Source organism: Balearica regulorum, chromosome 2, assembly GCF_011004875.1.
Source record: "Balearica regulorum gibbericeps isolate bBalReg1 chromosome 2, bBalReg1.pri, whole genome shotgun sequence".
NCBI lineage: Eukaryota > Metazoa > Chordata > Aves > Gruiformes > Gruidae > Balearica > Balearica regulorum.
The window spans coordinates 29,544,124-29,560,339 of record NC_046185.1 but is presented as its reverse complement, the minus strand read 5'-3'; the positions used below and the strand labels follow the sequence as shown (position 1 = coordinate 29,560,339).

At 37.8% G+C, this 16,216-nt stretch overlaps 1 protein-coding gene across 4 annotated transcripts in view; it reads left to right on the top strand.

Annotated features, from left to right (window-relative positions):
- The first annotated feature begins 17 nt into the window (after positions 1 to 17).
- Positions 18 to 16,216, top strand: part of CPNE3 (copine 3) — a 33,195-nt gene continuing 16,996 nt past the window's right edge. Inside the window, exons 1-8 of one of the 4 annotated variants that reach the window (XM_075743768.1) lie at positions 18 to 146; positions 609 to 893; positions 9,666 to 9,805; positions 10,389 to 10,568; positions 11,673 to 11,747; positions 12,181 to 12,252; positions 13,043 to 13,126; positions 14,549 to 14,638. In XM_075743768.1, coding sequence (XP_075599883.1) covers positions 9,674 to 9,805; positions 10,389 to 10,568; positions 11,673 to 11,747; positions 12,181 to 12,252; positions 13,043 to 13,126; positions 14,549 to 14,638 — 633 coding nt within the window. In that variant the 5' untranslated portion in view covers positions 18 to 146; positions 609 to 893; positions 9,666 to 9,673. Of the gene's footprint in view, positions 147 to 608; positions 894 to 3,243; positions 3,280 to 9,665; positions 9,806 to 10,388; positions 10,569 to 11,672; positions 11,748 to 12,180; positions 12,253 to 13,042; positions 13,127 to 14,548; positions 14,639 to 16,216 lie in introns of those variants that run through there. The other 3 variants (XM_075743769.1, XM_075743770.1, XM_075743771.1) reach the window with 3 other exon arrangements.

Below are 16,216 nucleotides of genomic sequence, written 5' to 3'. Positions count from 1 at the left end.
GGGTGTGAGTTTGAGCATGCGCCCTTCGCCCGCGGCGGCCACGCCCACGCCAACCGGGCGCGCCCCGCGCGCCCGGTTGGCGTGGGCGTGGCCGCCGCGGGCGCCTGGGGTCCGCAGCCTCCGCGCTGTCATCGCTGACCCCGCAGGTGAGAGGGGTTTGAGGGGGCTGCGGCCGGTCTGGCCGCTCTGTCGGGGAACGGCGTTATGTGCCGTGCCGTTGTTCGGGGCGGGACTGGGCGTTGTCCGCGGGCGAGGCAGAGCGCTCGGGGGCCCGGGGACAGCGGCTCGTTGCCTGGTGGGGCCTTGTCGCCTTCCTATGCCTCAGGGGTGAGTCCTCTGCTCGTCCGCCCGCACAGGGCGTGTGTCAGCCCGTTTGCCGCGGTGTTTGCTCCCCCTCCGGCCCGGGGAGAGGGAGTCGATGTCTTCCCGCGCATCGTTCCTTCGAGCTGCCACCTTCCTGAGGCGCTTCTCCCCAGCGGAGAGACGTGTGGGGCGGGGGCTGACGGACAGGGCAGGTCTGGGGCGGCCGCCCCTCCCCTGCTGCAGGCGGCGGTTGGCGCCGCGGGCGGCGGCTGTCCTAACCGTCTCCTCTTGTGAAACACCCTCAGGTGGCTGGCCCGCTTCCTGCTCCCAGGGACGGGCAGCTCTCTGCGAGGAGTGGGGCAGAAACTTCTGCGGAGCTCGAGGAATCAGCCGTCTGATTCGCCGTCCCTCAGGTAGCGAAACTCGGTGAAATTAAAGCTGTATGCTAGAACATTTCAGTCCTGGATGCCGGTCTCTGTGGCGGTGTAACCCTGCTCTGAAAAGCACCCTCACCCTTTAGGAGGGAGACTGTCGCAAGTCATCACTTTTCCTAAGAAAACGTACACTCTTCTTCCTGAGCTGCTGTTAGAGTGGGTTGTCGTTTTTTCTTTCTTCGTTGCAGTTTTATACGTGTAAGACAAACCTTAGCTGGCATGCATGTTGTCATAATTTACTCTTCTACTAGGAAAAAGTTAAAATATGAAAGCTGTTCACGTTTGCTTCCATATTCTCATCATCAAAGTGCATTAAGTATCCTCAAGGTAATATGCATCACCCCACCTCCAAAACTTATGTTTGTTTTCTTCGGAGTTTTATGTTCCTGAAAGTTCAAGTTATTCCTGTGGTAGTATAAAACAGTTTACTTAGTAAAAGTAGAGTCAAACTTAATCCCAGAATTACCTTTTTCAATTGACGTTTTAAATTTTAACTTTATATATGTATAACCACAGAGGTGAGATGATTCAAAGGGCATGTAGAACATCGACAAGCATTAGAAGAAAAAAAGTAAGAAAGAAAGATGTGTAGAGGAGCAAGGAGAACCAGACAGAGGTGGTCTTGTTTTTCTGTTGTGGTGTTAGGGAGAAGGCACTGTCTTTCCAACAAGTATGTTTGTGTTAAATATGTCAGAGTTAATCCATGCAAATCCATTATATGTGACTGTTAAGACTGATTTTTAGTTCAGCTGTTGAAAGCAAAAGTCCATTTCTGGTAGATTGAATAACTAAGCCATTATTAAATGTCACCTGACAGAATTCCAAGGTAGTAGTGCTATACCATAGTGTTTTTACAGCCTTGTGTTCCACCCAAGATGTTAATGTTTCTCCAGAATTTAGATTGAAGCCATGGTAGCTGTTTTGTACAAACACCACCAAATATCCTTCTTTAGGAGTGATAAAAATAAAATCTCAACTCCACAGCTAGGTTAATGTTACTACCTGTGTGGAGTTTAATTTTTTGTTTTCCTTATTCTGATTTAGAATCAGATGCTGCTATTACAATGCTTTCCTTTAAAAAATACCTTTAGGGACAAAGTTAAGTAGTAAGTTGGGTTTTTTTTCTCCTTCCTTATGAATTATTTTTCTGTGAAAGTCAGTGTGCTCTTCCAAAATAAATAATAAATGATTGAGTTAGTATGTATAGGTATTAGTTCCTGTTAAACCCAACAAAGTTACTTCTGTTCTTGGACCAATTAGGCTAAGATTAATAATGGCCCCTTCTAGCATCACATTTTAAGTTGTGGTGCGTCTTGTGGAAACCAATAGACAAGAAGTAGAATTATGGTGCTCTTTACTGTTTTATGTTTAATTTCTTTGGTTTGTCTTTAATACTGCTTTAGATGAGATGCTGTTGTTCAGGGATTTAAAAATGACATTATTAAGCATTTGAAGGATTTCTGAATGTAGGAGTTTTGGGGCTGGGTCCAAGCTTCTGTTTAAGTAATGGCCTTAATAATTTGAATCACTTGCTTTGTACTTTCTTCTATGGTTGAGAGAAGACCATATCTTGTAGGTCCTTCCTATCCTGCAGCTGGATCGAGCAGACATGTTCACCCAGTGCTTTATTCAAGGTGCAGTTAGGAGTCAGCTGAATTAGTTCTAGTGGTAGCAACTTGCTTCTGGTGCTTCTCACACCCAGGAGGGTTATTAACAAGTCCTCCAGGTAGGTGATTAGCATATGTGCAATAACCTGATGGTTCCAGGAAGTAGGGTCATTGCTATGTGCCTGTGTTCAGAGCCGCTGCCTATGTGTATGCAGAGCATGTAGGATGCCTCCCAGGCACAGTGAATGCAGAGAGCAAGTAGCTGCTGTGATACAGAACTGAGGGACAGCTGACTGGAGAGCTCTTGGTTTGCCTATGGGAAGGTTTGAAATACAGTTTACCGTAGCCCAGATGTAATGTTGTGATTGTCAGTTTGAAATTAGTGTTATTGTTCACACTGAGATATAAAATGATATACTGGACCATTGTGAGATAGTGTTTTTATGGATTTTTCTTGGACAACCTTTAGCAGTGTAGGAAAGTACAGGTTTATTGGAGCATAAGCCATATTGGGAGCTTGCAAGCCACTGATTTTGGTCTATTTAATTTAAAACGCTATCATCCTATTGGAAAAATAGCATTAAATGAATAGAACAAAAGAGGTAATCTGATCTTTGTTCTTAAAATCTTAAGAGACTTTTCTGACTGGACTATTTAAATATCTAATTTATATTGTACTTTGTTGTCTAACAAAGGCTCTGAGTTTCCCATGAATAATCTTTACAGTGCTGCTGTCATGCACACATAAAGCTGTTGGACAGGTTATTTATTTTAAGACGAGCCTTAGTTCCTCAAAGTATATGCATTCTAACTTGTTACTTTGATTGATATGTGGGAATAACAGTTCTTGGGTTTAATTTCCTTTCATTTCACATTTTAATGCTACTATTGAAGCATATGCCTTCTGCTGAGAAGCCCAGAGGCAGACCTCTGAGGTAAGTTACCATAAATTCATTTTTAAGAACTTGTATTTGTAACAGTGAACTGTCACAACTTGACAGACTTGAAATGGACTGTTAAGAAGGCTAAGTCTAAAACGTGATCTCTTGCGTCTTGTTTCTGCAATAAAACACAGCAACTTTTAGTAAGATACAAGTTTTTGTTTCTTGTAGATAATGTTAATTACATAAATCCAGTCAATGGCTTTACACAGAGAAATTGCAATGAAGAATATGCAGTTTAAGATACTATTCAAATTGTGTAGTTGATAGATTGTTTCCCATAAAGTAATTGACATAAAAATATTGTGATATATATGCAGGAAACACGTTTTTCCTTGATTAAATGCTGTCTTCTTAAAACAACTAAACTTTGAAGTCAGGAGATCTGTGCTGCTTAATTTTCTTGTTCAGGGCACAATACTGCACTTTATAGTTTAGCTCACTTGAATCAAAACATCATCCAAAATTCTTAAAATACTTTTGTGTGAGGAGGATTTTGGAAAGCATTAAAGATATGCCTAAATAGTAAACACAAATATTCAGGAATAAAAAAGTCAACAAAAGGATATTTAGAAATGGCTGTTCTAAGTCATCTTGTGAACAGGTGTCCTAGAAGTCAAATTAGTAGTTTCTGGTCTGTGCAGCGGGATTTTTTAGAAATAGAATTCTAAATATGTTCTTTGGCAATATAACTTAATGATAGATTTTTATATATAGGAACTATCTACAAATAGTTGCCTGACTTGTTACACCAGTGTGCTACCAGTTTAGTGGATAAATATTTGAACTGCCTGAGTATGATGAAGCTTGTATAAATAGATGATTCATTTCCCATAGAGAAACCAATGTGTCCCTTCTCACACACGCATATGCCTCGCATTTCTTAAATACTAGCTCTTATTTTTGTTCAGCATAATCCCCAGTAAAATGAGCTCTGTGATCATTAGGGTTTTATTAGCGTAATCTCACTTGTTCAGTTAAGAATGATATAATACCTTCGTGCATACTAAATAGTGAATGTGAGAAGATAGAGTTTACACTCAAGGTTTTGTGTGATTCTGCAAATACTTGCGGAATGATTCAAGTTGAGATGTGTTACTTTGAGCTGCTTCTGCTCTTCAGCTTGTGAGCACATCAGCTAGTGCCACATGAGAATTTTATCAGCTGTGTTGCCTGTAAAGAGAGAGGAAGAGAGGAGCCAGAATTCAGATTTATAAGTAAAGCCTCTAATGTTCAAATGCAGTGATGAAATTAAGTTATGAAAAAATCTTAGCCGTTGTAACTTTATATGTCGGGTCCTGTGAGGTGGTGTGTTTCCTTGAGAATTGAAGGGTTACCTTGAGATTTTTTTAAATATACATTTATATGCATGTAGTCGAAGATCACTGGAAATGGTGTCACTACTAGACCCACCAGTAGAAAGAAGCATCCATTTGTCATAATTTCATTGTCAGCTTCTTGCGGCAGATGCGGCATTTTCTCAGAATGAGTTGTCATTCTCTGCCCTGTCCTATGCAACTCTTATAAAAAGATGCTAGAGGACTATGCTGAGATTATGGATTGAGCAGGTTATATTGCTGCGTGGATGTTGTCTCTAAGGTTATTTTCATTTAAATCTTGTTTTGTCCATCTTTGTGCCAGCTCTTCACTGGAACCCTTCTTGTGAAAGACTGTTGCACGAAGTGCCGTTACTGCTTGGTCTGAGAGGCAATAAAAGAGGTTCTAAGGAATACAGGGCTAGAGATCTTTACCACAAAAAAAAAGAAATGGTGTCTTAGTCCTGTCTGAAAGAGCAGAGACTGAACAATTGCATACACTGAATGTTCAGGATAGTAAAGCTTTATGCTCATTATTTCAGGTTTAGGTTTGGTTCAAGACTTTAATTTTTATGTCTGAGTAATTAATTATTTCCATCTTGTCAGCTGCCCAGGTTCATGGGAAATAATAATCCAAGAAGGATCGGAGCACTGCTTATTTATGGTACTGACTTTTTCAGTCTGACACACATAAAATGATCAGGAATAGATTTTATTAGCAAGTTCTGAAATGTTTCCCCTGGTTTTTCTGTGTCCATCTGGGCCTTGAGGTAACTACAAAATATGGATTTTTGATCTATTATCATTAGTAGTTCACAGGAACTAGGAAATGTTCTATGACAGCAATAGCTTACATCAGAACAGGTTTGAGACTTGTGACTAAAGGCAGTGGTACCAAACCCAGCTAGAGCATTGCTCACTTCATTAGTCTTTCTGTCTTCTTGTAGTTATGTATTTCTGTTAGTCAGATTGGGAAGCTCCTATAGTTAGGAACATAATCATTGTACTACTCTGGAAGGTTATCAGGGTAAGTCTGTACTCTCCTCTGGTATTGCAGCATTGACAGGATTGCTGCAGCCTGACAGTTCCCCGGTGCTCTGTTAGAAGATTATTCTGATAATAGATCTGTTCCTTTCCAAGTGGAATGCCATGTTTACAGTTTCTTTTGAAAAGCAGACATTGGCTGGGTTATTTGGTGGATGCCATTTATCTTCAATAGACTCACTAGTGGAATTCAAAGAACGTTATAATCAGTGGAACTGCAAGACGAAACTAGTCCTTGACTTAGTTTTGCTTTGATACTGACAGCTCAAGCAGAAGGACTTGTCATACACTTAGTTTACCTAATCATGCTCTTGAGCAGCTGAGACATGGCATAGGATTAGGAACAGGCATCTCCCTTGTGACTGTACATTGTTGCAGTTCAGAGTCTGGATGTCGCAAGTTCAGCCGTATAGTTTATATAGTAATTTTCAGTCTTCTGTCCAGAATTATTGGTGATTTTTAAGAGCCTGATACACTCCTGCAGTCATGAAAGCTGTTTCAATAAAAAGGACCATCGAGCTGTCATCTGGCCCCATTCTCGTGTACTTCTCACTTTATGGTGTACCCTACACGGAGGACAAGGAGTTGGTAGCTTGAGAAAAGCAGAGGTTTTAATTATATTTGGCCAGTGAGGAGCATAGTTACTTTCATAACAGTAACTAATTTAAATAAGTCTCTTGTTATGTGATGTAACTTATTGGCAGTCAAAGCTCATCTTACCAGAACCCAAACAATATCATCTGTCCATGTAAAGTTATTCCAGTATCCCAAATGTACAAGTAGTCCAGTCATGTATCTAGAATATTTTGCCTGCTAGATGTGATAGTGTGTTGTAGAATGATATTTCAAGGGGTAATGCACTAGTGCAGCTGTGATTTCTTATTTCCACAATCCTGAAGAGACTGCAGTTTCCCAGACTGTATTCTATGAAGTCTTGAAAAAGAACATGCTGACAGTGACACTGATCCTTGTGGATGTTTATCATCTTTAGGAATCCTACCACCCACCTCCCAAACCTGTTTTGGAACTTTCTGCTAACACAGGCTTTCAGACCTGAGGGGAATTGGGTGGAGCTGGAGTCATTCTTCCTTTTATGCAGTACAGGATTATGAGGATTTGTGCAGCATATGCAGAGCTCGAACAGCTGTTGCTGTTAAAAAGACTTAAGAGTTCACACATGTGAAGCATCTGTGTGCTCTCTGCAAGTCTGTAATGAATGCAATGTTGTAAGAGATGTATCTGTTGTTTATGTGCTGTTTCGCTACCGTGAATACTGTTTTGAATTAATGATACGACTTTTTCTCACTAGTCAGTATTTTACTAACTTTTAATGTTTATAATGTTATTGAAAATCAGGTTGTATACAACTATTTACTGTAAAACATCAGCCTTACGGTATTACGGATAATTGTGTTGTCTTTTTTCCAAGAAAAATAGCAAAATTACTTCTTGAAATGCATTAGAAATATTACAGACCTCTTTAAACCATTATACAAATATTGATTCCTAGTATTCTCAAAACCTCTGAGGAAAATGCATTGCATTATTTTTCATCTCGGATTTTGCAAAACTGGAAATGGAAGATCCTGCATCTCAGGATTTGGGAAGTTTTGCTTTTGTCTGTGGGTTTCAAGTTGAGTATCCTCCACTTGAATAAATGCATGTTCTTGTTGTAAGTTGTCTTTCATCTGATATGGACACAATTATTAGGTCTCAAACAAGAGCGTTTGCATTTCAGGGAAGGGAAGCAGCTTTTTATTCTTCCTTTCTCTGTGTGTTAATGGATGCTTTTTGCACAGCACCTCTTTTGCTAAATCTGCTCTTTTCCCACGTTAGATATATAATGGGAGAGTTGGTGACATGTGGAGGAGGAGAGGAAGTAACAGAATTGACGTGTTCATGTGAGGAAGTACTTGTGATGTTAAGAAAAGTGGGACATGCACACGCAGACGCACACACAGGCAAAGCAGAAAAAGCTGACCAGATTTTTAGGTTCACTAGATGCTATCCGTTTACCAGTGATTTTTGGAAATGTTACTTCAACAAAAGAAAGGTGGCTATAAGCCCTTTCGGGCACTTGTAATGAGTTTCAGGGAAGTGAGAGCAAGAAAATTTTGACTGTTTTGAGAAATAGGTCTCAATTAAGTTTAAATTCTGTTGAATTTCATGAAAACCCTTTCTACTTACTGTTGCAGTATCAGTGGGTATTAGAATATCATTTTGTCAGCAGACAGTTTTTGTTGGTGGTGTTTTTTTGGTTTGTCTTTTTTTTTTCCTTTTTTTTTTCTGGAAACAGCCATTAAGGAGTCATGTACTGGTCTGCACTGAATTCTATGGGCAAAGCTACTGACTGTTAATGAGCTCTCTCTGGCAGCCAGGAAAGCAATAGGAATGGAAAATACCAGTATAAAAAGAGAACCAGGAAAAAGAGGGCAGACTGCTTTATAAAGGTATGCCTTCTAAGCCTAAAAACATTGGTTTAAAACCATAAATACTTAGAACTTCACTTTTTTCCCCTCAGGGACATTTGGTAAAGTCACAGGAACAAAAGATACTCAAAGGTAGAATCACGTTTAGGTGTTTGGGAGGTGCAGGAGGATTTCCGTGAATCTGATGTACTACTTTAATGTATGTGAATGGATGTTTGAGTGGTTCCTTTACAGATCATTTATATTTACTTCGATCTCCAAATGATCCATCTGTAAGATAGCAAAACGGAGAGGGAGAGGCAATGTGTGAAGCATGCCCTGGTGGAATACAGGAAACCTCAGGAAAAATCCCTTAGACCACATTGTTTTCTTTGTCTTGTTTTCAGGTCATCGTTCCTCTTTTCCATCTTCCTTTCCCTGTTTGCCTCTAAAAACGTTCCTTTTCACCAAAAGTTGTATGAATGCAGTGAAAGGTACAGATTGAAGCAGATACCTTTCTGTCCTTATTCTGTTTAGTGTCTTATGCACTTTCAAGGTAAGTTAATCCAGAGCGATACTGTGTCTAGGCTGTGGACTTAACTGTAGAGAAGGAAAATCTGAAGCTGAAGAGGCTTCAGAACTTCCAAGATAGGCTGCTTGTGGAAAGATTTGGAAGTTTTAGTCTCTAAGTCAACAGCAGTTGTACTGTAGAGGCTCACCTCCCAAAGAGGTGTTGGAAATTATCAACTGTATTCTTGGAGAGTATAATGTAGAGATTTTTTTATGTAGAAAATCCCTGCTGCTCAGACCTAATTAAGATGCAAATGCATCTTATCCCAGAGTGGGATTCGTAACTGGTAATGAAGTTGTTTCTGTAGGTTTGTTGGATCTGCTGGGCTTCTCAGTTCCAGTGGAGAACGATTGAGATACTTAAGAGGAAATGTGAGAAAGCTTTCAGTTGTTCTTTTTTTTCAAACTAACCTCCAGAAAGAACACTTCCTCCTAAATTCTCAGTTGTTACTTGGCTTCAAAGTTGTTTATCCCTATTATTAAAAATTGTAGTTGGTTTTGAAGATTTACTAAAGCAAGATCACCTAAGTTACCCACTTAAACTCCTTTTCCAATTCTGCCATGCTCATGGATTCAGCATTGTTACAGAGGTTTGGTGGGGGAGTATATCATAGGATGCTTTTTTTCCTTATTAATTGTATTATTATCTGCATTATAAGATACTAGCATTCATGTGGGATTTACAGAATGTAGTTTAAATCTTGCAAAGTTTTATTGTCAGCAGTTCAAACCACTGTGCTTTCTTTGTGGTGTATCCTGTTTTCCATTTGGTTCCTCAAGCATTCTAAGAAATTTGATCTTGTTTCTTATATGAAGATTTTGAAATGAAGTTTTGTACCTGTGTGGCAAAGCCAAGTGTATAATGGTAATATTGTAATGTTGATACATCATAAATCTTATAATTTGCATCTGGAGCCTCAAATGTCTCTCCTGACAAGTTAACAAATCTATTGATCAGTCAGAGAATTAATGCATTGTGACAACCCCATTGTTTGCTTTTTAGTCCATTTTTAAAATAATGATGTCTGTTACTGTTTTCTAGCTTAACAAATGGCGGCGCAGTGTGTGACAAAGGTGGAGCTGACTATTGCCTGCACCAATCTCTTGGATAAAGATGTTGGCTCCAAGTCAGACCCACTATGTGTGCTTCTCCAGAACACGAGTGGTCAGCAGTGGTATGAGGTACAGTGTGATGCTTCTTGTGAATCTGCTAAAAACACAGTCTTAACTTGGTAGAACTTTTAAAACGCTGGAGTGTATGATTTCATTAAAATATTTTAATTATATATGAGCACCTCGGAATACTTTTCATTACATTATGTTTATAATAGTTACACAGATAGCACACTAACTGTCGTTTTCTGAGAAATACTTACACCTGTCTGATTTTTAGCAGTGTTCCCCCAGCCATGTGTGGATCAACAGAAGAAGCCTTTCAAGTACTTAAATGTGCTTTTATAAATACAGTACTCCAAAATTAGGGTCTCATCCTGGATTTGACAGTATCCATTTTTATGTTGGGCTTGCCTGTGCAGGAATAGATACTCCTTATAGGGAGCAAAGAAAACAGATCCTCAAAATCTTTGACTTACAGTGGGTTTTGTAATATCATACGGTTATTTATATTTGATGAAAGGTTTGTAGGAAGACATGGCTTTATACTAGGAAGAATTTTTGAAAGTCTTTAATAATAATAATGTTATTTGATTTGAGTGCTTGTTTGGTTGGTGAAATGGTGGGTAAAGTGATATCTTTCTAACTGCAGGTTGATCGCACAGAAAGAGTTAAGAATTCCTTGAACCCAAAGTTTGCCAAGAAATTTCTAATTGATTATTATTTTGAGCTTGTTCAGAAACTTAAATTTGGAATATATGACATCGATAACAAAACCTTTGATCTGAATGATGATGACTTCTTAGGAGAATTTGAATGTACACTGGGGCAAGTAAGTATGCAGATGATTTCCCTTAGAATTAAAAAAATATAAGTTAGTGCAAATCATTAACCATTTTTATCTTAAATTTATCACTGTATTCTTGTGTAGTTGAGGTATTCTTAGGTTGAATAGGATTCCCTTCATTTGTATTTTTTAAGCCTCAGTTCAGTGTATATACACTTTATTTGCAAAAAGTCTTGAGATGATGCCCTGAACTGTACTCTAGAATGGTGGCTGAACAGATTGCTGTCTGAAAGTAAGTGGACTGTCAACGAGCACAGAGTAGTAATTATTGTTTATTTACTCTAATACCCAAATTCTTATTTTTATACTCCATAGAAAGAGAATTGGTGTATAGCAACATAAGAATGTTCACAAGGGCCATTTTAACCTTGTAATTTGCTTTCTGCTCAAGGCAAGCAGTGATTCTGGTTCTGCCTACTGTTGATTTCACTCCCATTTCCCTGTCAAATTCTGTTGGTGCTATTGCAATTGTGCAGCTTCTTTTTAACTTGTTCTTTCTAATAGATCCTTTGAGGGCACTTCTTTTCAGGAGAGTCATCTTGGGATTTTTCCTCCTCTGTGTCTAAAGTTTTTTTAATTGTATTATGAAGATGGAGGCATTGTGAAATGAAATTCAGTAACAATTGAAAATTAATCATTCACTCTTAAAGTAAAGAAGGACCTGTAGAATAAGTAGACATATTTCTGAGAAAGCGTTACCTGAAGGGGATAAAATAAAATCAACTAGAAACACTGGAGGGGGAGGCTGATGTTTGCATGACAAACATTGTGTTTATAAATCTGTTTGCTGAAGCCGTTTATGAAATGCGGCTTGCATGTGTTTGAATTATATGTATGAAGAACTTCAGAACAATTTGAGATTGGAACTTAAGAACTCTGCATGTGTTCATCTGCATATGTATTTTAAAATTCTGAAGTGTATCAAGTATTACGTAGTATAGGAGATAATGGGAAGTAAATGTAATGCTGTCATGTTCACGATGAAGGAAAAATTCCTGAAATCAAAATACCTCACTATCTCATTTAATGCCTTTGAAAATCTAGAAAATTGCACTAATAATGCTTGATACTCAAATTTTGTTTTGGCAGATAGTTTCTAGCAGGACTCTAACAAAACCATTAGTACTTAAAAATGGCAGACCTGCTGGAAGAGGAAGTATTACGGTAAGACAATAAATCTCTTCAGTGTTTTTCCTTAAATGTTGTTGGTTTTTTTAAGTTAGTTAGTTAGCTTGAACACAGTGTGTCTCTAGTGCTATAAAAAGTATCTTAAAGTATTTTTTCCCCTCTACTAATATTTCTTTGTCATCCAAAAGGAGAACAGCTCACCATCTGCATCTATAAGTCTCATTGCATCCATCAAAATAATTATGGCATCCGATGTGCTACTGTTTGGGCAGCATCTTTAATTGACAGTGTCATCATCTAATGAATCCCAATGTCAAATCAAATTATTCCTCCCTCCCTCGACCCCATTTTCTAATGCTTCGCTTGTGAGCAAATTTTTTTTTTTATGAACCTGCCAAAGGAGTGTTATGAATAGGAGAAAACTATGTAGTTCCTGAGTACGAAACAAGTGTTTTGTTTGCCTATCTAGATTACAGCAGAAGAAGTGAAGGATAACAGAGTGGTTGTATTGGAAGTAGAAGCAAGGAAACTGGACAATAAGGTATTTAAGTGCTTGCTGTTTCTTTGATAAAGTAGTAAACTAAGAATCTTGTCAAATCAGGAAACATTAAAATGTTCTTTCATATTTTTTTAAATAATTAAATCCATGAATATTTTTCTTATACTAAAAATGAAATTGAAGAAAGATTGCTTCAGAGTAACTTCATTGACTGGTTTGGAATGAATTATAACATATTCAGAAATAAGACAAGTACATTGCAGGGATATTCTGTGAATAGCATGCTTCCATTTAAATGTAAATCTTTACATTTAATCATAAAGATAAAGGAGTTTTGGCATATCTATTGGTTTGAATAGTTGTATAAATTATTACCTGTTAGCTCTCTGAAATAAATGGTAAAGGGTGTATAAATCTGTTATATTAAATATTTTGAGAGTAGCTAAAAATACGGTATTTAGAAAGACTTTAAAAAAACCTAAAAACCTAATAATGGAAAAAATGTTATTTTTCCTAGTCAATTTACTTTTTTGAACTGGTGAAATTCTTAGTTTCCCAACTATCCATCATAGTACTTACGAATATAAGTATTCTTTTGCATGAACTGTCAGGTGAACACTGTAGAACTTTTATCCTAAACTGATGGACATGCCCTGTTTTCTTCCTCTCTTTCACAGGTGGTAACATAATCAAACTTGCATTTTTTCATGTAAAGCTTTTGTTCCCTGAATATATAGTTTACTTTTCGTTAATCTAAGTGTGTTTTAACTAGCATTTATTGGCATTCATGCCACAGGCTGTTCTGGGATAATTACATGTTCTTTATATACAGGATTTTTTTGGAAAGTCAGATCCTTATCTGGAATTCCACAAGCAGACTGGAGATGGAAACTGGGTGATGGTTCACAGAACAGAGGTAGGATATTTTCAGTCAACAGCCTAGAGATTAAGGTTATTTGATTTCCACTGTGTCACAGCACTAGAGGTACAGTGCCTTACAAAAAGAAGAGAATCATCTGGTAGTTGACATGTAGACCAGTTAGAAATCACCTCAGCTCTTCCACTGATTTTTTTGATAAAACAGGAAGGTCTGCCTTAGTCTGATTCTGGTTTATGCCATCCTATTTTAAAGGAAAATACTTTTTCTTTTTTCCTTTAAAAAAAAAACCACCACAAAACACCCACACCTTTCTACAATCTAGAAGAAAATGTGTTTTGAAAAGGTCCTGCATACTCACACAGGGAGATTTGTCTCAGTGCTACTCTGACAGTAGAACTTGGGCATTCCTGTGACTGTGCTGTTCTTATGTCAGTGTCACCTAGCTGTACCGTTTACTAATGAAAGTAATTATACCAAATGCTTGCATAGCAAGGGCAAGCCAAGGATAGTGCTCAGTGAGGGAAAATGTGCTTTAGCAGCGGCAGCCTTCCACCCAGGACGAGGTGCAGAGGTCCCGTGACAGCCACTGACAGAGTGAGACTAGATTCAAAATGTCTCACAGTAGTGGAAGCTCAGGCCCTTGTCACAACTGAGGTACTGTGCACATTTGAAGTGGTGACCATATTAATTTTGAAGCATGGATGTTGAAGAAGTGTAAGTCCTTTTTGTGTCAGATTTATGTAAAGTTTCTCTCATGAGGTGGTGGTTCTCTGTAAAATAAGTTTTTTCCATCTTCAGTCATCTTCAATTTCAATAATGAATCCAGAATCTGTTGATAAATTCTGAGGATTCTTCGGTGTTACTCTTAAATATCAGTTATTTAGCATTCAGCTTGAGAGACCGTGTGCAGTAGGATGTCTTTTTACCCTCATACACTGTTTCTGCTTAACCATACCATGAATTTCTGGAGGGCATATTTCAATAGTAGCATTTCAGAATAAATACAAGCTGGAGTGAAGTGTAATCTCCAGAGCATTGATGTATTCAGAAATTCCAATGTAATCTTTTTCCATGCTTTTTGTTAAGTCATGCTTTTATATAAGTTTGTGTGTATGTATATGTGTGTGTGTTTATTAAATAAAAAACAATATCAACACTTAGGTAGCAATAAAGGAATGTAATTTTTTGCAGTGTAGTAGCTGGATGATATGGTAGATCACAGTGCAGTCTAGAACAATATGGAGCAGAAAGATACCATCTCTTTTGGGCAATGGTACTGCATGTTAGGAATGTTTAGTTTCGTTATATGTGTTAAGATTTGGATTGCAGGAGGTGATTGACAGCAGTATTAGTCAACTGGTTTTGCTTACAAAAATCATGGCATGAAGGTATGACCAATTACTATGGCTACTTTCCACTGTTGTGAACAATACTATTCTGGCTTTTTTTTTTTAACAGGTTATTAAAAACAACCTGAACCCTGTTTGGAGGCCCTTTAAAATCTCTCTCAATTCTCTGTGTTACAGTGACATGGATAAGTCAATCAAGGTAATGTATATTATGTGTGTGTATGAATTAATGCATTAAAAATAAAGTACGTAATAAATGGAAGATGTGTTATTCGAGTTATTGCCTCTCTCTATTTCAAATTGAATTGAAAGTATTAGGTTTCTTATTTCAAAGTCACAGAGATACATGCGTGTTTGAGGAAAAAAAATAAATCTCACATTTGTGATGCATTATCTGGTAAGAGTTGGTTTCTGAAAGTCTGGGAAAGCAGTTGAACATAAGTAGCTTTGAAATGTCTAATTCAGTTTCTTACTTAGATCGTACAGTTTTAGTGTTGCATCAGCCAACATTGGTGGTGTTAAGATACAGTATAGTGAAAAATGGATGGTAAAGGCTAGAATATGCTTTGTTCTACATTATGGGTCTTGTAATGCTTTGTTGCTGATGCAACAGGTAAAACTAATGAAATTCTTAATATACTACCTGATACACAATTAAGTACATTTAATAGACTAGCTGAGATAGTCCAGATCTATCTTGTGGACACCAGATGTAGCAACTTTTCTTATCAGATGAAATTGAACTTTCTGTCAGACAGTCAACCAAACCTGTGAAGTGATGGTTTTACCAGGGCTGGTCTTCAAATCTTTGTATCTTCAAGTCTTATCTCGAATAAATTATGTTTAGCATCTGAATGTTTTTCTTCAGGAATTCCCTTTAGGGGAAGCTAAACAACCAATCAAACTGTCATTTAGAAGCTATTATGATCATGTTAGGAACCTGATATTTTAGCATTTAAAAAAAAACCCAACAAACTGCTATACTTGCTGTTTTTCCTTTGGGAAGGAATAACGAGAGCATGATCTGCATGTGACAAGTATTAGTCATATGATTTGAGGCAGTCCTGGAAAATGCTTAACAGCCACGGGGATCTAGGTGTTACAAGCACCTGTATAGATTTAAATGCATAATTATAGAGCAGACTGATTAACAACTTTATAAGCCCAGAACGTGCTTTGCTTGCTGCTTCTGTGTTTTTTCCTTCCCATTACTTTCTTCTTCCTTTTTCCCCAAAATAGCTGTGACAGCTCTTACATCTCCATATACTGTAAATATATTTCTCTTTTTCAGTGAACAGCCATACTTAAAATATAGACCATTGATTAGAATATATTACCACGGAGTTATTCTCAGCTCTATCATTATTTTAATAAAGTCTGTTCTTTGGAATCTTTCCTCAGAAGCGTAGGTTTATTTCCAGCAGAAATAGATTTTACTTGGAGTTGTTACGGACTTGCAGACTGACAGGATTATGTCGTAACTTAGAAATCTGGGAGCTATCACTTCAAGCATTAAAATGCAGACAGAATTGTATTATAATGTTGTTGAAGGATTAAACAATGCTTTTAACACTTTTATATGTACAGTTGTATACGTAATGGGCTATTTGTCATAGTAAGTAAAACCACCAACTTTTCCATAATGAGTGGCTTTTCACCTATTTAATGGCTTAGTTTGTGTATCCCCAGCAATGCACAAACCAAGTTGATTCTTTATCTTCTGGATTTATTGCTATATTCCATGTGAGTGTGTTTGCAGTCTGAAATTTTTGTGTGA